Here is a 25,156-nt window from a genome sequence, read left to right on the forward strand (position 1 = left end):
GCTAAAAGCAGCCATTATGTGCAATGCTGCTTACCACGGGATGGAGGGAGGGAGAGAGAGAGAAAGATCTAGAGGGACTCACACTAACTATTACCCGCTGCAGCCCAGAAGGGGGAAGAGTTAAGTCCCCTCCCTGTCATTGGCCACATTCATCACAGGGCCCCACCCAACCTCAGGTGGCCTGAAACGCCATCCTCCCGCATGACAGCACTAGGATGAGCCCTCAGTACTTGGTGAAGAGTACGAGTGCCTTCTCCCAGGGCCGAGTGGAAGAAGGGCTTTTCCAGGCCTTCCGCCATCAGTATTCGCTCCCTGGGGCCAAGGACAGTGGTAGCCACTGGGTATGTGTTAGCTGACCCAAGAGAGGACGTGCCCTTGCTCACTTCGGGATGTGTGTTTTAAGACTCATTGGAGCGAATAGCTATTTCTGCCTCTTCACCAGGAGAGGCCCGGTGAAGGGTAGTTGAATCTGAATCTTGGGATGGAGCCAGCAGTCAGGATTCGGCAGGGAAGGCCTAGAGCAGCCGTGCTAAGGAAATGTTGGGAGGGAGCCCTCCCTGGGCCAGCTGCCGGCACAGTGAGAGGCCGCAGGGCCTCATGCCAGCCACGGACACTGGGCTCCAGCTCAGCTCTGCTCAGCAGCAGGGTCCTTGGCTTTGCTTTGCGGTGCCCTAGTGTCCTCTTCTCTTCAGTGGGGCTCCCCGTCCTGCTCACCTCATGGGTGTGCAATGGACCAGAACAGCATTGTGCCAGGACAGTGAGCTCGGTCTTCAGTCTGGGAGCGGGTCCAGGCTCTCTGATGTAATAGCTGTTGGACTTCAGGCCGGCTGCTTGACCTCTCTGTGCCTCAGTCCTCACAGTTGCCAATTCATGGGGTTATGTGAAGATTCAGAAGGATGATATATAGAAAGCACTCAGCATTGTGCTTGGCAAACGATTAGCTATTGTCAGTAGTATTAGCATTGCTCTTCAAGGGGGAAGAGTACGTCTTTCAAGTACCTCTTCAAGGGGGAAGAGTAGTAACAGTCTCTGCCTTTTTCTAAAGCCTAAGGAATAAGCCAGAGCGATGTAGAGAAAAAATGGGCCGGGGAAGAAGTTGGCGATGGATTGAGGTGTCAGAACACATGGGTTCTTAGTGGGCCTCTGTTGTCTCCTCTGAATGGGGCAACCTATCCTATCCCTCCCGTCCCTGGAGCCCCTCCTAGTGCTGCCTCCCTAGAATCCAGGGACTTGGAGTTGACATTCCTAAGTGACCTGCTTTTGGCAGACTTCAGGAAAAAGGAGGAAAGCCACAGTGGCAAGTGGGGGGTGGAGCTGCCATTTTGCAGCCCGTACCAGAGCAGGGCCTGGACATCCCCTGCTGGTTATCGGGGCTCATCTTGCATTCATCAGGGCTGACCTTCCTCCTTGAGGGTGTAGTTTCTGCCAAGGATCAGGCTCAGAGAAATCTGTCTTGGCCTCAGTACCAGGAATGAAAGGCATTTAAAAAAAAAAAAATCGATGTAAGAATTGAGTCTTTCGAATCCATCTGATCTCAAAGATGGCAAGTGACTTTTATCTTGTGGGCCAAGTCCAAGTCATCGCTGCTGTTGATTAGAGGTTCTGTGTTAAAGATTCTAAGGGGGTGGCATGATGAAGCATGATTGATTATTGATGTCTGCCACGGATGTGGAAACGGGCAGTGTGGGGCTGTACGTGCTATGGGTTTGACACCCTTGTCCCCTCATTATTATAGAGGGACACACAGGCCCACAGAAAGGGGAAGAGTTGCTCTGGGCCATGTAGCAAGTCCGTCCACCTCGCAGCAACCCCCTCCCACCTGGAAGGAAAATGAGGAGAGAAGGCCCAGGGGATCTGGCCAGGGGTGGAATGCTGGTTAGAGCCATTGCTTTAAAGGCACCCATGCCATGGTGGCCGGGTGTCGCAGAGTTAGCTAACATGTTCCCCAGGTACTTGGCAGATGAGCGTGAGGTTCTGTGGGGCTGACGGTCCTCTGAAGTGCCCTGCTCACCCAGCCATGCGCAGGGCTCAGAGCTGGCCTCTGTTGCTGAATTAGAGCAGTGTTCCCGAAGGTCACTCAGTGCTGCGCCATGCGGGGGCCTCCTGTTGGCCCTTCCCCCAAGCTCCAGCCCCTTGCGCCCACCTCCAGGTCCTCACTGGCCCCGGAACAGCCATCAGACAGTGTTCCGAGTGGCACGAACCTCCTCTAAGCCACTTCCCGTGGAGGAGCCAGGGCTTGGACACGCAGGTGGCATTTGGCAGCCTCTCAGGCTGGGAGAGGCAGGAGGGGCCTCCCTGCCCAGGAGGCTGGCTGCCAGGCTTGCAGTGGCGGCAGCTATTTCCCGGCTGCCCAGAAGTGCCTGTGCTCTCACTCTTAGAAAGAACGTCACTGCCACTGTAGCCAGCGTGGGGGAAACTCGGGGGTTTTCAGCAAGAAGAGCAGCAATAATACTGAACCTGGTGACTCTGTTGGATAAAACCAGAGGTGAAAGGAAGTGAGGTCACAGATGTCTGTATTCACCCAACCGGCCGCATGCGGAAGCCAGCACAGCAGCCCCAAGGAGTGGTAGAGCCACACTTGAGGTTTCCAGAAGGCCATGAGGAGTGCTAGACACAGGGCGCTACCTTTGCTGCAGCCCAGCCGCATCCACACTCACGGCAGGCATCGCTGACCCATCACAGTGGGTGCTACGGTGCACCTCCGGGTCCTGCTCAGCGCAGGACACAGACGTCAGTGCCAGTCAGCCAGAGTTGAATCCTAGGATGTGGGAACCTGCCTGCCATTCTCGTCCTGGATGGTGAAGGCAAGGCAAGCTGGCTTTACAACAGGCAGGACGTTCAGTCCATGGAGTGTTTCCTGGTTCTGAGAGAGAAGGATGCTCAGGTCCCACCGTGGTGGTCAGAAGGTCCTAATAAGCAGTGGGTGCTCTTCTCTGTATGGGGAGACCGTCAGGCCTTAACCCCAGGGAGCCTACACTGCCCAGGAGGGGAGCCCAGGGAGAGCTGCAGGTGCCTGGAGACCGGGTGGTGAGGAGCCCACAGAGGGAGCAAGCAACCCAGCCAGGCTTGTCCCCAGATATGGGGTGTGGGCCAACCAGGTTATTTCCAGAGTTAATTCTGGAATTAACTCTCTAGTTAACTCTGGGTATGGGGAGGAGCCCCATAGAAGAGCTAAGGGCTCTTTGTCTTGGGGACCAAGAGACCAGGGGTGGGGGCCAGGGGTAGGGGCGCAGGGGAGATGATGGGATGTAAGTGTTCACAACTCCAGGCATTTGAGCAGGAGGGGAAGCAGTGGATGCATTCTCAGTAGCCCCAAACCGTACAGGGGCGTCACCGGTGACCTCAGCTTGGTAGGGCCTTTGTGACTATGGGAACTGTTTGGAACCGGATGGAGGCCTGTGAGGGAGTGAGTTCTGTCCTGGAAATCACTGGACAGGGTGCAGGAGGCAGAGTCAAGCATCGGATGGTGGACTCCACGGGATGTTTCCAAGCAGCGAGCTTTGAGCACCAAGGGGTAGAGGCGTTTGCACGCCTGCAGGACTGCCCAGAGAGGAGGCGGCGGCTCGGGCAGCTCTGGAAGCAGCAGTCGAAGAGCAGGCAATCATTCAGACCCGGCCACGTGGGGGTTTGCTCTGTGACAGACCCAGGCAGCGAGGTGCCGGGTCCGCTCCATTGTGCCAGCTGATAGTTTCCTGTTCCAGTGGGTGGTTGGCAGGGCTTTGCACCTGAGCCTGCCAGAACCAACAGTCAGCCCTTTGCCGCAGCCGCTGGGGAAGAAGAGCTCCTGGCCACCCTCCCTGGCGTGTCTTATCTCTGCTGCTGGCCCTTCATCCGGTGCTTCAGGGTGGGAAGGGGTCCTGGTTGGAGGGCCCCCATGGGGAGGGGCCCCTGGGCTGTAAATCCAAGAGACGCAGGATCTGTCGCACTGTGGTCTTGCGGGGACCCCTCACCTCTCTGAGCCATCCTGTCTTCATCGATCGATGGCTGTAGGACCATCCGCCTGTCTTTCCAGGAGGCTTTGTTGGGGGCAGAGCGAGGTAACAGGTATGAAAGTTTTGACGTGGCGATTCAGAAAATGCAAAACAGCTACCAGCAGCATCAGCTGAAGCCCCAGGACGGGGACATGTGTGCAGTTAACGTCTGGTACCACGGGACCCAGAAAGGCCAGTGGCTTGGCTTTCAAGGTTTCTTGTTCGTTACTTCCTAAAAGAATTTTGAGAAATTGTCTATTCTTTCGTGGTTTTGAGTTGACATCTCACAATCTCACACTTTTATCCGAAGTTTAAATAATTGCAAAGGACATAATTTCTGGAGTATTGTGTAAAAAGAAAAGTGTCATTTTGGAAATACAACCGTGAAACCACTGTTTTAAATATATCGGAGAGAATCCAGAGCCGCTGCTGTTTAAGATCTGCCATCATCCATTTTAAAAACACGTGAACAGGCTCATCTTTAACAGTCAGAAATTTTACATCTTTCCTTTCTCTCCTTGAACTCTTATTTCCAGTCCACTTCCTTCGCAGGATTTTATCCTAATGTAATATATTTTTTATGCCTGAGAGTCTTTTATTGATCACTGTTTTACACTCCTCTCCCACAACAAGATGTACGTAAATTGAAATCGAAATTTCTGAAAAAATTTGTCAGGCTCATAAAACTCAACTTTTTTTTTTTTTTATTGGTGTTCAATTTACTAACATACAGAATAACCCCCAGTGCCCGTCACCCATTCACTCCCACCCCCCGCCCTCCTCCCCTTCCAACACCCCTAGTTCGTTTCCCAGAGTTAGCAGTCTTTACGTTCTGTCTCCCTTTCTGATATTTCCCACACATTTCTTCCCCCTTCCCTTATATTCCTTTTCACTATTATTTATATTCCCCAAATGAATGAGAACATATAATGTTTGTCCTTCTCCGACTGGCTTACTTCACTCAACATAATACCCTCCAGTTCCATCCACGTTGAAGCAAATGGTGGGTATTTGTCATTTCTAATAGCTGAAAACTCAACTTTTTAAAAACATTTCCCCCCTGCCCCTTGGCCTGGATCGAGTTATTACTAGTATACAGTTTGTCAAAAGCAAATTTAGGTAAATGATAAATGTAAAACTAAAAAGTTACTGAAAATGCACCTCTTAATGAAATGGTTGGGGCTTTGTTTCTTTCTCAAATGGCCCCTGTTTCTGTGAATTAATATTTCTCCTTGTTGAATGAGACAAGATTCGGGATTAATTTAACTCCTGTTTTTTTTTGGTTTCCGTACATGTAAGTACTTAGAAAGCCTAATCACGCAGGTAAGGAACCAGGGATGGATAGAGTTGTGAGCTTCACTTAATTTTGGAACTCTTTCCAAGTTGCGTGCTGAAAATTGTATGGGGTCTGTCCTCAGACATTTTTAATGATCTCTCTGCTGACAGCTCTGTTAGACGCTGCTTCAGTTTTGTTGAGAGCAAAGATTTGGAAATCACCCGGTTCACAGAGGGCCTTGGCCTTGTTCCCCGGTGTTCGATTTTGCCCACTTTCTAGGTACTTGGGGTCACCTCTTTTCTTGGAGCCATGAGATGGGCAGCCCCCTGGGGGGCACCGTGATGGGATGGGGAAGTGAAGGAATCGTGTTGCTTGTAGCCCGTGAGCGTGGGGGTGATGAGAGAAGGGGGAAGGAGAGCCAGCTGAGTGGGGCCTCCCCGCCCACTGCCACGTGTCCAGCACATTGATTTTAGGGAAGAGTACATTTGAAAGTTGATGATTGGGGTATTGATTCTGTTAAAACTGCCTGTGCTCATATATCCCTAGGCGATTTGGACTCTACTCGGAAGACCCTGGTCCCAAGGACATTTGGTCTCAGTCCAAGCCCCGAGAGCCTCAGGAAACCCACTGCCCATGGTTTACATCTCCAGCTCCCTTCCCCCTCCCCGCCCCCCCACCCCCACCCCGGCAGGCTTTGGGCCTAGCTCCTGCTGGGTCCCGGGACCAAGGGGGCTCGGTGCTCCTCGGCACCCCCACCTGCTTGTGTTTTTCCTCTCGTTCACCTGCTCTGGATTTCTGCCTCAGTGCATTTTGTGCATCTAGAAGGGTGTCTGAGCTTGTCTGGAGCTAGCTGGGTGCAGGTGGGAGAGCTGAGGCTTGCTGCCCCCATTCCTTGTCCTCAGGGGCAGCCTCCTCTACTTGGGCCTTCCCTACCGCTGCTTCCCTCCATGGCCTCAGGAACTAGAGCCCCCTGGTCCCAGCTGGCCTCACCTGGTCTGTCCCGAGCTCTCCGGGAGGGAGCTAAGCCAGGCTGTCTGCCAGGTGCTTTCCAGAAAATGCTAGACAGGTTCTGTTACTCCATGCCTGTGGATTCTTCTGTCGCTAGTGACGGGGTTAGGGAGAGGAAGAGCTTGGCTCCCGTGTGCTGGCATGCTCTGTCAGCTGCCCCTGGCAACTGTGAGAGGGGCAGGGGACTCTGGGAGTCCTGTGGTAGGACTGGACATGGGGGAGGGACCTCTGCTGCCCTGCAGTGCTAGGGGAGCCCTGTGACTGAAGGGGTGACTTGGTGCGGTAGCAGTAGGATGGCTCTGAAGGGTGGCCAGCCACTAGCTGAGGAGCCCCAACCCCGGACCGTCTGACCCCTAGAACATTCTCGCTCATCAGTGCATATTGAGCTGTCCCAAGCACACAAGGACTTCTGAGAGGAGGGAGGACAGGAGCAAGACCTGGGTGCCCCCAGCGAATGGTCAGTGTTAATGAGCACCATCTTTTCTTGGTACTTTCCCAGAGGGGTGGTGGCCACACACACAGGCTCCGGGTGACCGCGGCCCTTACTTCCCTCATCTGAAAAGTGGGCATGATAATTGCCTGTGTCTGCTGAGCATATGAGGGTGAGCTGAGCTGGCCAAGTGACTGCACACTTTACCTGTGCGGTGGGCTCGGGGGACAGCCTTGTGCAGACACACATGAGAGGCTCGGATGAAGGGCATCACAGCACCTGGCACTTAGTAGGCAGCAGTGACGATAAAGGACATGGGTAATGGGGGAGCCCTACCTAGCAGGGAGTCAGCAGTGGGGACTGGACTGTCTGAGCTGAGAATCCCCAGGAAGGCTCGCTAGCGCCCCTGCACTGGGCTATGCAGTGGCTGTGGCTGGGGGGTGGGGGAGACACAGGGCCACAGCATAGACAGGCATGTCCTCCCTATAGGGTCATTTTGCTGCAGGGCCCTTTGGGGAGAAATATTATAGCCTTATTATGGATGATTTTATGTGGTATTTGTGTTACAAGTTAGAATGACAGAGAAAACAAAAAGCTCGGGTGGGATTTAGGCCCGTGGCTGCTGCTTTTTGCCCTGTCCCAGCCTCTTAGGGGACGTGTGGATGCCTCCTGGCCAAGACAAGTTCTTTTTTTTTTTTTTTTTTTTTTTAAGATTTTATTTATTTACTCATGAAAGACACAGGCAAAGAGAGAAGCAGGTTCCATACAGGAAGCCCAACGTGGGACTCGATCCTGGGACTCCAGGATCATACCCTGAGCCAAAGGTGGATGCTCAACTGCTGAGCCACCTATGCATCCCAAGACAAGTTCTTTAATGAAAAAGTAGACCGCATGATCTTGGTCACCCTTCTGTGTGCAGATGAGAGGCCAGGGCCCCGGAAGCTCAGGAGACCGGCCAGTGAGGCATGGAGCACCCTCCCTCATCTGGCTCCTTCCCCAGCCTCCCAGACACCCCCAGCTTTTAAGGGCTCTTTCTGATTTCTTACGTAATTCAGATGGAAAAGCACCTGAAGGCAGCCCCCACGGTGGATCTGTGCGAAGCCGCTATTCAGGGACCTGGATTTTTGACGAAGCGTTGAGATATGCATCTGGTACGTGAGGGCCGAGGGGCAGGAGGACCTGACCGGGGCCAGCAGGAAGGTGGGGGCTCGGCCAGACGCAGCCCTGACCTGCGGCCCCCGCGATGAGCCTAGCCTGCTAGCGTCTGCGGGCCCATGGGGGGGGCGCCCTCATCCACCCCGCCACCGTCACAGGGCAGCTGGTCTGAGCCTGCCAGGGGCCTGGAAGACTTGGCCATTGGAAGGATGATAGAGCGTGAGGGAATTGAGAAGTCTAGAACGTCGCGACCGTTTGGGCAGCACCTGCTGCGGGCTGCAACCCTGAAACAAGCCGAGGGCGTAAAGGAGTTCTGTAGCCAAGTGTGGTGGAAGAGCTTGGCTTAAAAGTTGGCTTCTAAAGAACTCCGGAAAATGCTGGTAGTGCCAGCAGCTATGCTGTACCAATTGCCTGCTTTGTACGAGATGCTGTGCTCAGTAGCCACAGTGTTATTGCTCACGACTGTCCCCCGCCCGCCCCCACCCCCGAAGTGGGTGCCATTTCCTATGTTTAGAGAGGCAGCCTGAGGCATGAATGTTTCCATGACTTGTCCTGGGCCCTTGACTGCTTAGACGGTGAGGCAGGGTTTGGAGCCAGATGTGCTGACACCACCGCACCCCGGGGCTGCCACCCTGGCGTGCTCTCCCCATGCCCCTGCCCCCAGCTACCTGCGTGTCCAGCTCCTCTGCACACAGAGCACCTGAAGCCTGGGGCCTTAGGGTGAGTGGGCGTGAGGAGGCAGGCAGGACCTTGGACTCCGTCCCGAGACTCCATACCCTGAGCCAGGGCCCCCACTCTGCCCTGGGGAGCCAGCAGAGGGCACAAGGCTGACTATCATGCCCCCCTGTGACTCTCTGTGTGGGTTGAGATCCGTGAGCAAGGCTTCAGGGATCATCTGCTCGCTCTGTGGGTTGAGGGCAGATCCCGCAGACCCGGTGGGGACCTGACCTGCTTATAAACTGGATCACGGGGCAGGCAAGCGGGGGACCCATGCAGCCTGCAGTTATGCACCTTGAGAAGGTCCTTAGCTCATTGATGGCGGTTGGAGAAACAGAGGCCCAGGTCCGTGGCAGAGAGGGGCGGGGCTGGGGCCCCGAGGCTTCCATCTGGAAATGGGTCGGAGCTGAACCAGTGCTGCTTGTCACAGGCTGTGGCCTCAGGCTTCTGGGGAGAGAGTCCACCTTCCCGGGCGCCCTCCCCTCCGTCCACCCCTTTCTCTGGCCTCTCCTGCCTTTGCTCCCCCCGACTTCCGCCCCTAGCTGTGGCCGTGTCAGGGGCCTGCACGGTGCCCGCCAGGTTCTGCACTTCACTGTCGTGACCCCGTCACCCTGCCCGTCCCCTTGCCTAGTGGCCTGTCTACTTCCTGTCAGACGGAGGGCGGCGATCGCTCATGGACTTGCCCTTGGTTGGGCTTCGGTGCCAGGCACCGTGGAGATGCTCCATAAATTCTCCGTCGGTTGAAGGCGAATTGGCAGAAACCGTTGAAGAGTGGGAAGAGGCACAGGAAAGGGGTCGGGGTCACTGTGCCTGGGTGACAGATGAGTAGGGCAGCGGGACACTGTGAATTTATCAAGCCCCCGTTGTGTGCCAACCACGGGGCTAAAGGCAAAAGAAATGCACAGTCTGAGCTTTGCCCTCCCCGTGTTTATATTTTCCTCTGTGAGGCGAGGGTAGCACACATAAAACTCCTGGCCAGCAGCCTGCTGGGCTCCACGCTGGTGTTGGGATGACAGTGTCTGCTTTATGACCCACAGCGGTCAGGTTGTGGCAAGGCCACCTGTGTGGCGGCCGGCTCAAATGATGTGCCTTGTTAACCCTGCCCTCGGTCCCACGAGGCGTAGGAGTCGTCATCCTGTGCTACGGGTGAGGCTGCCGAGGCTCGGACCAGCAAGGGGAGGTGCCTGAGGTCAGCCGGGGGCAGTGGCGGGGCTAAGCTCATAGACTCCAAGGTCAGTGCTCCTCAGACTTCATCAGAAGCCTGGAGCTTGCACCCAGGAAACAGGCCTCTGCCCCCCTACCCCCAGGCGAGGCTGAAGGCGGGAATAGCTGGCGATGCCCACACTCACTGAGCACCTGGGCGGGTGGCAGGAGCCCTGCTCATGCTTCGTTCAGCCTTCCCGTGGATGCTGTTGTGTTATCCAGATCTTTCCCATAAGGAAACTGAGGCCCAGCCAGTAAATGGTAGAGCGGAGATCCCCTCCCAGGTCTGTCTTGCTCTTGCTCTCAAACCAGTAGTTCCCCTACCTGGTTGCTGGGCATCGGAATCACCTGAGGATCCCTTTGGAAAAGGCCGATTCCTAGGCCCCAGCCGCAGCCATTCCAGGCGTGGGGCCAGGGCCTCTGTATTGGCGTGAGCTTCTAGGCCGTTCTGTTGGGAAGGATGCAGCCCTGGTGGTAGTGGGCCCATGTGAGGGATGAGCTGGCCTCCGCCTGGGACCCCTGCCAGGCCGGGTCTGATGGCCTGTGCCTGACTTCCTGCCGTGAGCCTTCCTTCCGTGTGTGCTGTGCATGGGCGGGCTCCGCCCTGACCTGAGATGTCTAGTGGGAACTCCACGATTTCAGTCCCAGCTCCTGGGAGAAGGGTCTGCAGAGGACTGGAGGAGCCGGGCGGTTACACTGTGGTGCTGTCTGCATGGCTGAGAGAACAGGAAAGCTTCTCAGCAGACTGGGGCGGGGGCGGGGGGGGGGGGGGGGAGGCGGGGGGGCAGTGCTTTCCTTGAAAGGCTCATCTCTGATAGAGCTGGGCACTTCCTAGGGGGGATATAGGGCCATGCTTGTGAGGCAGGTGCTTATTACCCCATTTGACAGATGAGCAGACTGAGGCTTAATGTGTCTAAGGGAGTCACATAGGGCGTGATGCTGGTAAGTGGCAGAACAGGGACAGGGATCAGATCCATCTGATGCGAGAGCCCTCCTTACCTCTGTCCTGTCCTGGCAAGGAGGAGACGTAGAAGTTACTGGAATGCATGTTGATTTCCTCATGGATACAGTTTATTCCTTATTTTGGAAGAGCACTTTTACGTTCCTTTTTCCTCTCAAGGAATAAGTGTAAGAAAGAGTCGCCTTCTCCGTCTTGCAGTTTCGGAAATTGAGGCCCAGAGATGGGAAGTGACTCGCCTGAGGTCACTTTAGAGAGTTGGGGCCAAAACTTGGACCTAGATCCCCGTGCTCCTGACTCCCAGCTCAGGGCTGTGTCTGCTGGTCCTCGCTGCCTCTCTCCTTGCTGGGGGCGAGACCGCCCCCTGGATGACCCCTGGGCCCTTGTCATGGAGTTCCTGACACTTGGGGGCATCGCTGCGGGTCCTGGGACCTCACCGTTGGCACGTGCTGGGTACTGCCTGACCTGTCCCCTCCTTTCCTGTGTTCTAGGATCCTATGAGTGTGGAATCTGTGGCAAGAAGTACAAATATTACAACTGTTTCCAGACCCACGTACGGGCACACCGAGGTGAGTGGCGTCCCTGGGGCAGAGCTGAGGGCCGCAGTGCCCCATTCTCTGCCAGCTTGTGGATGACCCCAGGGCCCCCCCACCCCCCAGAGCTCCGGTCCTCTCCCCCTTTCTGCAGTAGGATGGAGACCCAGGCAGAGAGAAGAGGCCTGCTTAACTTGGGAGAGCACACAGGGGCTGGCAGGAGGACGTGCACCAGGCTTCTGCCCCCCACACGGGCCCACTTCCTCCCAGGGTACATCAGAGCCACCTGGTGTGGGCAGCCCCTGCAGGGAAGGTGCTCACCTGTCATCTTGTGTGCACCTCGTGGTAGCCCCGGGAGTGGGAGCGGGGCGCTGTCTCTCTTCTGAAGATGGGGAGGCTAAGGGGACAGATGGTGCCTGGGAGGAAGGGCGATGGGTCGGGGCCGGCAGCAGGGGCCCTCGGGGAAAGGCTGTGAGGCTGTGTGCAGCGGGCACGTGGTGGTGGGCTCCCCACCTGCCCCCCGCCTGCCCCCCGCTCCTTGGCGCCGGCCCAGCCACGGGTCCAGCCCGCTCACTTCCTTCTCATTTTCTCTCTCTCGCAGACACCGAAGCCACCTCAGGGGAGGGCGCCTCCCAAGGCAGTGAGTATTTTTCCCTTGCTCTTGTCGCCCTCAGGACTGCCCCAGAGGGCTTGTGGGAGACACTTTGCTGTGGCTCAGGCTTTGGGGCCAGAGGGTCTTTATGTAATTGTAGCGTGGTACCTCAGAGCAGCCTTTCCCAAAGTGTGTCGGTGGCACACATCCTGGGGAGCTGACAGGTGCTCTGTCGGTGGCGGGACCTCTGGCCAGGTAGCCCCGGGAAGCCTCGAGTTCTGCTGAGTCCCCAGGTTTCCCTGTGGTGGACTTCTCAGGGCCCTTCCCTGGCAAACCCAGTGCGTGCATCTTGACTCCCACTCATGGTTGGATCTGGGGCCTCGTAGCTGATGTTTGGGAAATGCTGCTTCCGAGAGGTCTCTCGTGGGCACCCCTGGGCGCTCATCTCTGGGCGCGCTACCCCAGCGCCTGCGCCACACAGGGCCTTACCATCTGAGGACACTGTTTTGCTGTTCACGTGGCCTGCTTGCCCTGCCCCCAGAGCTAAACCCGCGGGCCTCCGAGGCAGCCAGATGGGCGGAGGCTGGGATAGAAACTCTCCCCGCCCAACCTCTGGAACCGGAGCTCCAGAACCGAGCCGTTCCACTCCCAGGTGTATCCCCAACAGAACCGTGTGCGCATGTCCACCGAAAGACGGAAACCAGGATATTCGTTTATTTCATTTTTCAAAAAGGGTTTCATTTATTTGAGAGAGAGGGAGAGCAGGAGCAAGGGGGAAGGGGCAGAGAGAAGCAGACTCCCTGCTCAGCAGGGAGCCAGAAGCCCATCGCAGGGCTCCATCCCAGGACCCTGAGATCATGACCTGAACCGAAGGCAGATGCCCAGCCGACTGAGCCACCGGGAGCCACCCGGGAGCCCCGGGTACTAGGATACTCTTAGCGGCCCTGTTTGTGACAGCCCCAAACTGGCAACCACCCGAGTGCCCAGCGCTAGGCGAATGAATGGACAGATGGGTCGTGTGTTCATGTGAAGCAGTTTGGAGGAATGACGTAGGGCTGCCCCCAGGAACGTGGATTACCCACAAACAGAACGTTAGCAGAAGCCCGGCGCGGGAGCCCCTCCTCTGAGATCTGCGTACAGGAAGTATGAAATCGGGGAAGGGATTCCTGCTGGAGGAAATCGTGGCTCCCCTTGGGAAGGGGTGTCTGGGTGCGGATGACACAGGTGATTTTGGTTTATGAAAACCGAAGGAGCTGAACAGTTCTCTGCATCGGGGCCAGCAGAACGCTTTTATAGGGCCCAGATAGCAAATACTTGAGACCCTGTAGGGCAGATTCTTCGTCCCCTCCACCCAGCACTGCTCAGTAGCACGAACCCAGCCAGAGGCGTGATACGGAAATGAATTTTTCACCCAAGCAGACAGTGGGCAGGCCATCGTTTGTCAACCCCTGTTCCTCCTGCCATAAAAGGTTTTTAAAAATAGTAAACGTGACTCCCACCCCCACCACCAAAAACGTCCAAGACAAAGCAGGTTGAGGAGGTGTGTGGGATAAAGCAGGGCCTTAATTGCACTTGGTCCTAAAAGCATTTCTTCTGAGGTCCTTGCCCAGCCACTCTCATTGGGGTCGCACGTCACGCAAGAGGCAGGCAGGTCCGAGGCTGAGCCTCTGCTTTCTAGACATTTGGAGGCTTAGGTAGGCCAGTCCCCTGCCGGTAGACTGTGGCTAGGAAGCCGTGCTGGCCTGTCCCTCCTCTCAGGCTCTGCCCCAGCCTGGCCCCTGCCTCCCGTCCCCTGCGGAGGCTTCCTCCTCTTCCGGCTCCCATGGTCTGCCTGTGGTCAGCCACACATTTAAAGATCTTCTCTGTTGATCTTTCCTTCCTTGGCTATTCTGGGCCCCTGGCCTCTCCGGCTGCCCCTCAATGATCCATTGTGTTCCCTCTGGCTTCCACAGTTCCCAGAGTCCCACTGGCTGTTGAAGACTCTGTAGCTGGGGGTATTTATAGTCTTTCCATCACTTTCGCTTTCCTCCCCAGGGAGTTTTCTCCCCACGGCCACTGTGCCTTAGTTTATTTTCAGCCCTGCACACCCCGACCCCGACCCAAGCCTGCAGTGCCTGCGCGGAAAGCCGGGCGTCCTCACACACCAGCCTCGGGGCAGGAGCCTGACCATGGAGCTCCGGAGCCAAGAGCACTGTGTCGAGAATACCAAGTCCAGCCTACCCATTTTGCAGATGAGGACACTGAGTCCCAGAGAGAACTCACTGCAACCTGTTAGTGGTGGAGGTGGGCATAGAAACCAGGCCTCACGCCTTCTAGTCCAGGGCTCTTCCATTTAGTTGTTAGAAAAACTGTACAGTCAGAAATGGAGGCATATACCCACTCACCCAGCTCTTGGCTAAGAAAATAAAAGATTAACTCCTTGTCCAGTTCTCTTGCTGCTGTCCCATCGATTCCCTTTCTAACACAACGTTAGGTAACATTTACCAAGTATTTGCTGTCCGTTAGGCATTGTGCTTGCTCCTCCTTTATTACAAGTCTGGGTGGGAGATGAAGGAACTGTCATCCCCATTTTGCAGATGAGAAGACCAAGGGGGTAGAGGTGAGGGAGTGTGTCCTGCGTTAGTCACGCTGGAGGGTGGCCGAGCCGGGTTGGGGTCAGGCAGTCTGACTGCAGAACCCCTCTCCCCAGGTGGATTCGCAGTGCCATTCCTGGGCTCTCGTGGAGGTTCTGAAAACGTGGTTTCACTGACAGAAAACCATTTTGCCTTTCTTCCTTCGGCGAGAACTCCTTGCTCTAATCTATGCTGCCTTGGGTGGGTCCAGGAGTGTGGTCCCCACCTGCACTGAGAAGAAGTAGTGGATTCAGCAGAGCTTCTCAGTGGGAGAGAGCTGGGAGTTCTCGATTTATTGGAAGTGGTGGGAGGACTGTGTGAGCAGAGGTGAGGTGTGCTGCCAGCAGCTGTGGAGGGCGACCGGCACTGGCGAGTGGGGGAGAGGGATTTCAGGGACCGGGCTCCGTCTGGAACCAGACCCTGGATGGCCTTGACTTCTTCACCTGTGTTGCCTGGTATCTAGCACCGAGAGAGACAATTATGGTCCAGATGGGACACGATGGGGCGATGGATGGGGGTGAGGGGGAGGTTATTGTCTGGACTGGATTGAAGCTTGAGCCACACTTGGAATCCTACAATGGCCAGCCTGGGAGAGGCCCCGGCAATCCGCTCATTACCACCCACCTGTTCCCTCCAGTTAGGGGGAAGAGAAGGGAAGGTGAATCCCGAGGTGGGGTGAGCACTTGCTGGCAGTCTGGGTGAGATAGAGCAGGACCAGGTCTCTCCTCGTCCACGCCCCACTGCCTTCCACCACCACTGCCCGCCTGGTTCAGGTGTGAGCGTGGAGATGGTAGGCCGTGGTGGGATGGATGGTGGCATGCCTGGTCCCCAGACCCTCCGAATGACTGTGTGTGCCTTGCTTGGGGACCAGTTAGTCTCTGTGGCCCTGGCATCTGCCAGGGTACTTTGAGAGACTGCAGGTGCAGTGGAAGCGGTGGGGGCAGAGGCAAGGAGATGGCTGGTGTCATCTGTGCCCCCAAGTTCAGCTAAGCAGGGGCCAGAAACCTTCCCAGAGAATCGCCTGGCCTTGCGGCCTCGGGATGGAGGGAGTCTCATCACATCCTGTATTTGAGTGCTGGGGACCAGAAGGGCCAGAAGGCTGGTGCCTGAGTCAGGAGAGGAAGGTGTTTTATGCAGACAGGAGGGCCATGTGCCCTCTCTTAGCTACGGCTTGGAGTTAAGTGAATATCGGAATCTTAGCCAAGACTCCTTATCCTAGTGCACAGCCTTGGGCAAGCCACTCAGTGTCCCTGTGCTGGGCCGTATTAGGAAGACGGGGCAGACGGGCCATCCCTAGATCTGCCCAAGGGATACACACAGGGGGTCCATGCTGGTGCGTGGTGAGAGCCATGTCCTGCATGAGTCCAGCCTCGGAATTTGGATAGAGGGATCGTCCACACTCTGGCCCTCTATTCATCATCTATTGCCTTTAACACATTTCCCCAGAACTGAATGACTTAAACCAACATTGGTTATCTCGGCTTGTGTGGTCAGAACTTGGACGTGGCTTCACTGGAACCTTTGGCTGGGGGTCTCCAGGCAGGGGATGTGTTGGTCAGGCTGCGGTCTCTCCTCTCAAGGCTCGGCCGGGGAAGGAGCTGCTTCCATGCTCACTCAGTCACGTGGCTGTTAGGATGGGTGCTTCCCAGGCTGTGGGGCCGAGGGCCTCCGTGCCCACTGGCTGTGCACCAGTGGCTGCCATATGGCGCGCTCCGTGGGGCAGCTCATGTGAGCGAGACGAGAGTCACGATCTTTTGTAACCTACTCTCAGAAGTGACATCCCATCGCTTTCTCGCATTCTCTTCCCTTAGGAGTAAGTCGGTAGATCCTGCTCAGGGTCAAGGGGAGGGGATTGCACGGGACGTGAACGCCGGAAGGCCAGGGTTATTGGGAAGCTGCCCATCACAGGCCCTCGTAGCTGTGTGGCTTGGGACAGGTCTCTCCTGATCCTCAGTCTTCATGTGTGTTAAATGGGTTACTACTTTGTGTTCGGTCACAAGGACTAACGGAGGAAAGGCAGAGGAAGGGCCTGGCCTGGCACCTCGCACGTGCGGTGCCCAGGAAGCAGTAGCTTCGGTGATAGTTACTCTCCTGTAACCTCAAGAGGGGAGGTGGGGCCGGGCCCTTAGGGGCTTGGCTCACTAGGAGTGGGACTGGGGGTTGGTTTGAAAGTTGCTTCGAGGCTCTCCTAGCTCCCTGGTGTAGAAAAAGCCTAACACTCCCAGGACCGATTGTCCATGGGTCACCAGTTGGGGCCAGTGTGGGATAGTCCCGTGTTTGGTTCCTGAGGCAGACGAGCTGCCCTCCCCCTCAAGAAACCCCACCCCCACCCCAAGTGACGAAAGTCTCAGTAACTACATGTGTCTTTGCATCCCCTGCAGACAATTTCAGGTACACGTGTGACATCTGTGGGAAGAAGTACAAGTACTACAGCTGTTTCCAGGAACACCGAGACCTACACGCCGTGGATGGTGAGTTAGGTCCCTCACTTGTAGCAAGTAGAGTCACGTGAGGAGTGGCACCTGCAACCCTTCACCCCTGCGCCCGGCCAGGGCCACTCATCTGCCTCCTCCATCCAGGTGTCCTCTCTCTCCTCCCACCCCTGAGGAAGGTCAGGTGGCAGTCAGACCATGAGGGGAGTGGTCGACCCTTGAGGATTTGGGGAGAGAGAAGGTCCCCATACATACTGCGGGTTAGGGTAACCCAAGTGAAATTGCCATTTTTTTGTAGGTCAGTCCGTCGAATTTTAGCAATTTCATGTCAATGCATTTTACAATTTCATACCGAGTAGTCACATGCTCTGATGAAATTAAACCAGTTTTTTAAGATGAATGATGGTATTTTAGTGTCTTGGGTTATATTGTTAGAAATTAGAACAATAAATTTAGGTAATTTATTTTTAGAATCTCAATCCAGAAATAGGGTCTTGAACCTGGAAGAGATGGAGGGGGCTCCCTCTCTAGCCCCACACCCTGGCCCGTCGCAGGTTGTGACAACCAGGCCCCCGCTACCCATTGTCACTGGCTTGTCCTCTTTTTCTCCTCCTGGTCTCTTCCTCTTGTTCCCCTGCCCTGGGCCCTCGAGTGGCTGTCAGCGATCCAGAAACAGGCAGGGCAGATAGCGTCTGCCTACCTCCAGGTTGGGCCATGGGAAGGATGGGGAGGATGACGAGCGGAGGCACAGGCTGCATCCTGATTGGGATATGCCCTCCTGTGGCCCCTGGTTTTCTGGGGCGCTCACGTTGGCCAAGGGGGCTCTCCTGGGTCCCGGAGGCTGGGAGTGCTGGGCAGAGGCAGCTGTGGGCAGGGACTAACGGGGCTCCTGTTTGCTTCCTTCCTTCTGCGGCTGCTGCCTCCCGCCCGGGCGCAGTGTTTAGTGTGGAAGGGGCCCCTGAGAATCGGGCAGGTAAGTCCTTGGTGACTGCCCACCTCCCTGTCCCCGGCTGGGCTCCCAAGACCCGGTAACCAGGGCTCTAAGGGCTGTGTGTTCTCCCACAGACCCCTTCGACCAAGGTGTTGTGGCCACTGACGAGGTGAAGGAGGAACCCCCGGAACCATTCCAGAAAATCGGGCCAAGTATGCGGGCCTCTCTCTAGGGCTGGGCTGGGCTGGAGGGTGGCGGCTTGCCATTGGAAGGGGGTGGCTTCCACTCATCCCACAAACAGGGTTCTGGCCGGTGACCCCTGGCTTCCTTATACCTCACTTTGCCCACCTGTCAAATGGGCCAGTCTTAGGAGGTCAGCTTTCGAGGAGGAGCAGAAGAGCACAGGGTCAAGGTCAGGGCAGTGGATGTAGCACATGCTTGGTGCCCTGGTAGTCTGTTAGCCGTCCTGAGCCTCGGCTCCTCAGCTGTCAATGAGGACTACATTTCCCCAAAGGTTTGTTGGGGGATTAAATGAGATCATGAATGTAAATCACCTGTTAGCACAGTGCCTGGTACATAATAGGTGCTCGGAAAATAAATGCTTATTGTCATCTGCAATTGAAGGGGTTCATCAGCACATGAAGCCGTCCGGGGGAGCCACGTGCTGACACTCTGTCCTTGTCCCATTAAACTCCTGCAGGCAGGAGCCACACCTGCTTGCTCCCTACCTGTTCTCAGCACACTTGTGTTGAATGTGGTGAGAACACAGCAGTGGCTGGGGTGGTTGTGGCCCTGCCCTTGGGTACTTCACACAGGGAGGGGACAGTAGGTCAGCACAGCATAACCTGAAACACAGGGAGCCATGGGGGCCGGGGAGGCACCTGACCAACCTTGGGAGTCAGGGAGGCTTCTGCGCTGGGGCCCAGGGTGGGGCATGAGCTCTTGCTTCCTAGGGTGGAGGTGGGAGAGACAGTGCTTGTTCTAGGGAGTTGAAAGGCAAATCAGGGTCTGAGTTCAGATCTTAGAGAGCCTTGAATGCCAGAGGAAGGCATCTTGACTTCACTCTGAGAGAAATGAGCTAGAGAATTTACCAAGTGGGGAAGGGATTTGCTCAGATTGACATTTTAGGAGGACCATTTTGGCTGATTCTAGAAGAATGGATGGGGTGGAGTCGGCCCCTGAGAGGTGCTAGTCCAGGTCTTGGGGGACTCACATTCCCCCTCCACGCTTACCACACAAGAAAAGACCTTTGTTGACTCTCATTACAATAAGGATTTAAGGCAGCTTGCAAAAATATCACACAGACACTGAATGAAGGCGTGAGGAAATCTCAGGGCAGGAAAACGGAGAGGTTCAAAGAGCCAGCTGGAGATGCTCCTTGGGGCGGAGCTTGACCCTGATGTTTGGAAGGCATTGACTGGGTCGTCATCCTACCCCACCGCCCCCTTCCTTTTACTCCCTCTCTCCTCTTTCGTGGGAGAGGGTGATTTGTTGGTTTCTTTGAAATCTGAAGCACTCTGGAACTGGAACAGGATCTGGGAAGTGGCTAGCACAGTGCTCATCATGTGTTTACTCTGCATATGACCTGTTTCCTCTCTATAAAAAAAAAAAAAAATGAAGTTCTCAATACTAAGACTGCTAAGAGTTAAACTGTGGGGAAACCCACATGTGAACCAGACATGTTCTATGATGGACAGTCGCAGACAGACACGGGACGGGGACAGCAGAATCTGCGGCCTGCCGTCTTAGTACCACCTGCCCCAGGATAGTACTGCCCTTCCATCTATAACATCATAATTATGAAACTAGAATTAGAATCAGGTGCAGGTTTGAATGCTGACATCATCAGTTCACTGTTTACTTACCTCCTTCTGAGTGTCCTTTGATTCATCCGTAAGTTGGGGACAAGAACATCTCTCTGCTCTGTAAGTTCACTGGAGGATGTGTGCTGGAAGGACTAGCCCAGCCCCTGGCTTGTATTCAGGGTCTAACAAATGAGTGAGCCAAGAGATGGCCAAGAGTGGGAGCTTTAGAGCGTCTCATCTCTGAACCCCAGCTCTACACTTACTACCTGTATGACGCCCTACATGCTTTATAACCTCCCTAATCCACAGTTTTCTTAACTCAAGAATCGGGTGATGACAAGAAAACTCCCCTCTCAGGGCATGGAGATTGGATGAAGTCATGTTTGCAAAGGAGTCAGTGTAGTCCTTAACACATGCATGGAAGGCATTAAATAAGTGGTACCTATTGCCCAGGAAAGTACAGAACTAGATGAAACTTGTTCTGTGTATCGGTAACTAAGTCGTGCAGATAACCAGAGCTAGGACCTGGGAGGAATTGACCCACACCATAAGCAGTTGGGAATTATATTGAGAAAACGGAACTGGGTTTGGCTCCCTGCATGTTCCCAGCTTGACATTATGGAACTGAGATTGCTAAAATAGTGTGAGCATCTCCTGTTACCACTCAGGAGCTGCCTTATGAGATAAGAATGCTACGTCTTGGGTTTCAGCCAGGCCAAGGTCACAGAACCCTAAAAATGACAAAGTATAGAGTTAAGAGGAGCCATGGGAGGCACAGAGCCCCAAGAAGGGACTTTGCCACACGTTGAGCTTTGTGGATCTCGGAAGAGGAAAAAACCCAGGAGCAGTGCATGCTGGGAAGTGTACCTTCCATATCCACGTCATCTGAGCAAATTGAAGAATTGGGTACTTAGGGAGAAGGAAGCTGGAGCCATGATAGCAAAGGAATCCTTCTAGAAGGAGAGAGTTGGCCACAGGGGTCCTGCATATCAGCTTGCTCTCCAGCTGCAAATCCGAGAATCACTACCGTGGTAGTGGTCTACACTGATAATGGGAGGCCCAAGGACAGGTCACGCTTATCTACTGAAAATGATAAGTGTAGATTCATCTGCAGTTTGATTCTTACATGTGGCTAAGGAAGAGTAACTTGAGAAATTTTTTAAATTAAAGAAAAAATACAAAGCATGAAACTGTAAAAATTCCACATAAGACAGAATTTAGGAGACTCAGAGGGAAAAGCATATGCCTGAAAATGACCTACTACATAATCTAGAAGAAAATTCTGTTTGACAACCACAAGTGAACATAAGAAAATATGACTTATCTTAGGCTGCTTGGACTGTCATAACAAAATACCAGACTGGATGGCACAAACAACTTTATTTTCTCACAGTTCTGGAGGCTGGAAGTCTGAGATCAAAGTGCCAGCCTGGTCAGGTTCTGGTGAGAACCCTCCTTGTGGCTTGCAAATGGCCCCCTTCCGTCTGTGCCCTCACATGGTGGGAGACCAGTGCAAACAGGCTTCTCGGTGTCTCTTGTTAGAAGGGCACTGATCCAGATAGGAGGGGCCCACCCTCATGACCCCAACACAACCCAATTACCTCCCACAGGCCCCATCTCCAGACACCCATCCACAGTTGAATTGGGGGGTGGGGCCTCAGTTCAGTCCATAGCATGACTCCTGTGAAAGAGGAGCCTGAATTCTATGGTGACAGAGCAGCAGGATGAAACAAAGAGGCAGAGAAAGGAGTGAAGGACTGCAGAGAAATAGAAAATACAGTTACAGCCTACATTGTGCATCGTAAAGAGCAGAGTTGATCTGCAGAAATGGAACTAATCATAGGCAGGAGAGACCTGAACAGATCAAGATAACAAGGAGAAAACAAGCTGAATATGGAGGCTGGGGAGCCATTTCCAGATACTCCAGATACAAGAGAAAAAACATTTGCTAAACACAGACCCATGTATGCAGACTTAAGGGCTTGTCATATGTCAAAGGATGACAGGGGATTGGGCTATCATCTACCTTAATATAAAGAGACCCATAATTCAGTAGATCTTAGTGACTTTTTAAAACTTAAATATAAAGGAAAATATATGCAGGCATCTAGGCATAAGAAAAGCCAGTTACTAACTGATGGATCCAAGGGGGACTTGCCTCAGGCTCTGTATACTACTAAATGCAAGAAGATAATGAAATACATTTTGGAGGGAAAAGGTTGTAATCTAAGAATTTTATATTTAGACAAATTGTAATTTATAAGTAAAGGGAAAAATGAGGACTTGAAAACACAGTTTTTTCTATGAACCTATCTTCAAAAAAATTCATAGAATACACTCCAGTTGTGAGGAATGAATTCATAGCACAGGAGGACTTACAATGTTAAAACCAGATAAACTAGAAATAACTTTAAAATGTTGTGAATCTCATTATGAAATTGAATGCAAGAGACAAAGTTCATTCTACAGTGTTAAAAATGAATTGTAAGAATACGAGAAGGAAGGAATAGGTGAAGGGTACGGTAGGGTAGGTTAAACCAGGCCTTCCCACGGTGTCGCCCCAAACCAGCAGCAACTTATCAGAAATGTGAATCCTTGGGGCGCCTGGGTGGCTCAGTGGTTGAGCATCTGCCTTTGGCTCAGGTCATGATCCGGGGGTCCTGGGATCAATTCCTGCATCAGGCTCCCCTGAAGGAGCCTGCTTCTCTCTCTGTGTCTCTCATGAATAAATAAATAAAATCTTTAAAAAGGAGAAAAAAAAAGAAAGATGAATTCATAGGCTCCACTCCAGACCCAGGGAATCAGAATCCCTGTGTGGAACCCAGCAATCTGTGATGTAATCGCCTTTCTAGATGATTCTCAAATCTGCTCAAGTTTGAGAAGCACAGTTAAGCTACCTTTCTCAATGGTAATAGACTTGAAAATATAGTTTTCTCCTTATCTGTGACAGACAGATGTACCTTACATGCTGTGTAAAACAAAGGAGAATATTGGAAAATAATGAAATATCAGAGTGGTCGGAAAGACAGAAGATTTCATGCCTCAGACAACTGAAAAGGAAGGAAAGAAACCAGAAAGGGTAGAACATGAAAATAGGAAGAACCAAAACATAAAACAAGTAAAATCAAGTCAATTATAGCAATAAAAGCAAATGGCATGATTTCTTTTATTAGAAGACAAAGGTTCTCTGGTTAATTTGAAATAATGATTTATTAGAGACACACCTAGTTAATTCTTCATCTTTTACTCTTATCTTTCTCAGGGAACTTGCTCTTGCTTCCTTAACTAAATTGAATTCCTTGTTAGGATTTCATAGCACCATAAATGTCTCCTTTAAGAGCACATATTGTGGCTGCAGGTTTAAGTTTGTTTGTGTGATTATTTGGTTTTTCTGTCTCCTTTTCCAGACTGAAAGCTCCTTGACGGCAGGAACCATGACTGCTTTTCCTCAGCATTTTGTGCTGGCATTTACCAAATATCTTTTTATTTTATTTTTATTTTAAAAAGTTTTTAAAAAGATTTTATTTATTTATTCATGAAAGAGAGAGAGGCAGAGACAGGCAGAGGGAGACGCAGGCTCCCTGCGGGGGAGCCCGATATGGGACTTGATCCCGGGACCCTGGGATCACGCCCTAGGCCGAAGGCAAACGCTCAACCACTGAGCCACCTAGGCGTCCCAAAAAAAGAAGAATTGATCACAACATTCAGTCTTTAATAGAGCACATGGACAAATAGGAATATAGGGTTTGAAAAACATAATTAGTACAGCTGGTCTAAGAACTTCAATGGCAAATAGTATATTTTTTTCCAGTGTTCATGAATCAGTTATAAAAGTTACTTATGAAAATGTCCTCTAAGTCAATATTGAGAGAAAAAACATACACAGAATTTAAAAACCACACAGTTGAGAAGAAAAATACTTGTAATACATAGAACAAAATTGTTGATGTCCTTAGTCTACAGAGTTCTTGGCAATTAAAAAAAATATGCCCGTGGAAACATTGGCTGTGAACACAAATGGGAAAGTCACAAAAGAAAAACTGCAGTGAATTAAACATGAAAAATGGTCAGTTTCCTTAAAACTCAAACAAATACAAAATGAAAGTGGCAGTGCAGGATAGTTCCCCCAATAATGCGCATCTTTCTGATTGGGATGAAAATTGGCCCAACTTTTGTTTGTTTTTTTAAAAAGATTTTACTTATTCCTTTGAGAGAGGGAGACAGAGCACAAGCCAGGGAAAAGAGAGGCACAGGGAGAAAGCAGACTCTCCATTGAGGTGGGAACCACCGTGAGACCCAGTCCTAGGACCCCTGGATCATGACCTGAACGGAAGGCAGAAGCTTAACCATCTGAGCAACCCAAACGCCCCTGGTCCAACCTGTTGATATAAGTAATTGGTGCTCTGGTTAACAAAAGCCTTAAAAATGCATACCCTTAGTTTATTCTGAGGAAATAATGAGCCAAGATTATGCACAATAATCTTTATTTTGCAGCATATGAAAAATAATGAGCAAAGGGCCAAACATATCTACAGGGATATAGATCACAGCATTTTTTTTTTTTTTTTTTTTTTTTTTTTTTGTGGTAAGGGAAAAATTTTGAGACGATCTCAAGCATCCCCTGGTGTAGGAGACTGGCTCAGCAGATTTCAAAGTCCAGTGGGAACCGTGCAGCCAATAAATGCAGTAGGGATCAATATTTATTGATTGAGCAAGATGTCCACAAAGTATTGTCGATTGAATACACCAGGTTACAGAGAGGATATGGATCAGGGCCGGTTAATTCAAGGCCCACCGGAGCCAGACAGATGATGTCAGGGAGAGAAGCCTGCTCCGGATGAGATGGGAGTGAGGGGTGGGGCCTGGGGTGGCTGGCAAGGTTGCGCCCTCCACCCTAAGGGGTAGCTGTTCCTCTTTGTTTGGGAATGACAGATGATTGAAATTTCTCTTACTCTTTAAATCTTGTATTTATATTTATCAGTATTTTATAATTTTCCCCCAGTGAACAATATTACATCAGAAATTTTTAAGAAGAAAGAAGTTAGGCAGTGCCAAAAGAGAGGTAAAGATAAAGTCTGGTGGGACCTGAGAGGAAGACGTGACCCCTCCTGCTGGGGGTGGGGGTGCTTGGGGGCGGGGAAGGTCCTGTAGACGAAGGGACCCAAGTGTGGCCATTGCAGAGGGCAGGGCTTGCAAAGGGGCTGAGCGAGAGGTTGGCACGGGGGGGTCAACTCAGATCACCACACATTTCCTGAGCACCAGGGCCTGGGGGTGGTGTGTTGGAGAAACAGCGTGTGCCAGGTACTGTTCTAAGCACTTGACATATGAATTTAATCCTCGCAGCAATCCTAGAAGGTGGTCCTATTACTAACCCCGTTTACGGATAGGAAGACTGAGGCACAGAGAGGTTAAGAGATTTGCCCAAGGTCACACGGCTGGACGTGGAGTAGCTGGGATTTGAACCCAGGCAGTCAGACTTCAGTGGGCTCTTGACTGTAGTTGGTCCCAGGATGGTGGGGGGGTGGGGGGAGTT

General features: G+C 52.9%; 1 protein-coding gene across 7 annotated transcripts in view; it reads left to right on the forward strand.

Moving 5' to 3' along the window:
- ZNF618 (zinc finger protein 618) overlaps positions 1-25,156 on the forward strand; it is a 184,162-nt gene that overhangs the window by 121,808 nt on the left and 37,198 nt on the right. For 2 of the 7 annotated variants that reach the window (XM_025433252.3, XM_049116384.1), the window contains exons 5-12: positions 7,741-7,836; positions 11,210-11,287; positions 11,406-11,522; positions 11,853-11,891; positions 16,837-16,926; positions 17,825-17,860; positions 17,953-18,030; positions 24,626-24,685. In XM_025433252.3, the coding sequence (XP_025289037.1) occupies positions 7,741-7,836; positions 11,210-11,287; positions 11,406-11,522; positions 11,853-11,891; positions 16,837-16,926; positions 17,825-17,860; positions 17,953-18,030; positions 24,626-24,685 (594 nt within the window). The remainder of the gene's footprint in view (positions 1-7,740; positions 7,837-11,209; positions 11,288-11,405; positions 11,523-11,852; positions 11,892-16,836; positions 16,927-17,824; positions 17,861-17,952; positions 18,031-24,625; positions 24,686-25,156) is intronic. The other 5 variants (XM_035696767.2, XM_035696771.2, XM_035696769.2 and 2 more) reach the window with 3 other exon arrangements.

Source organism: Canis lupus, chromosome 11 (assembly GCF_003254725.2).
Source record: "Canis lupus dingo isolate Sandy chromosome 11, ASM325472v2, whole genome shotgun sequence".
NCBI classification, from domain to species: domain Eukaryota; kingdom Metazoa; phylum Chordata; class Mammalia; order Carnivora; family Canidae; genus Canis; species Canis lupus.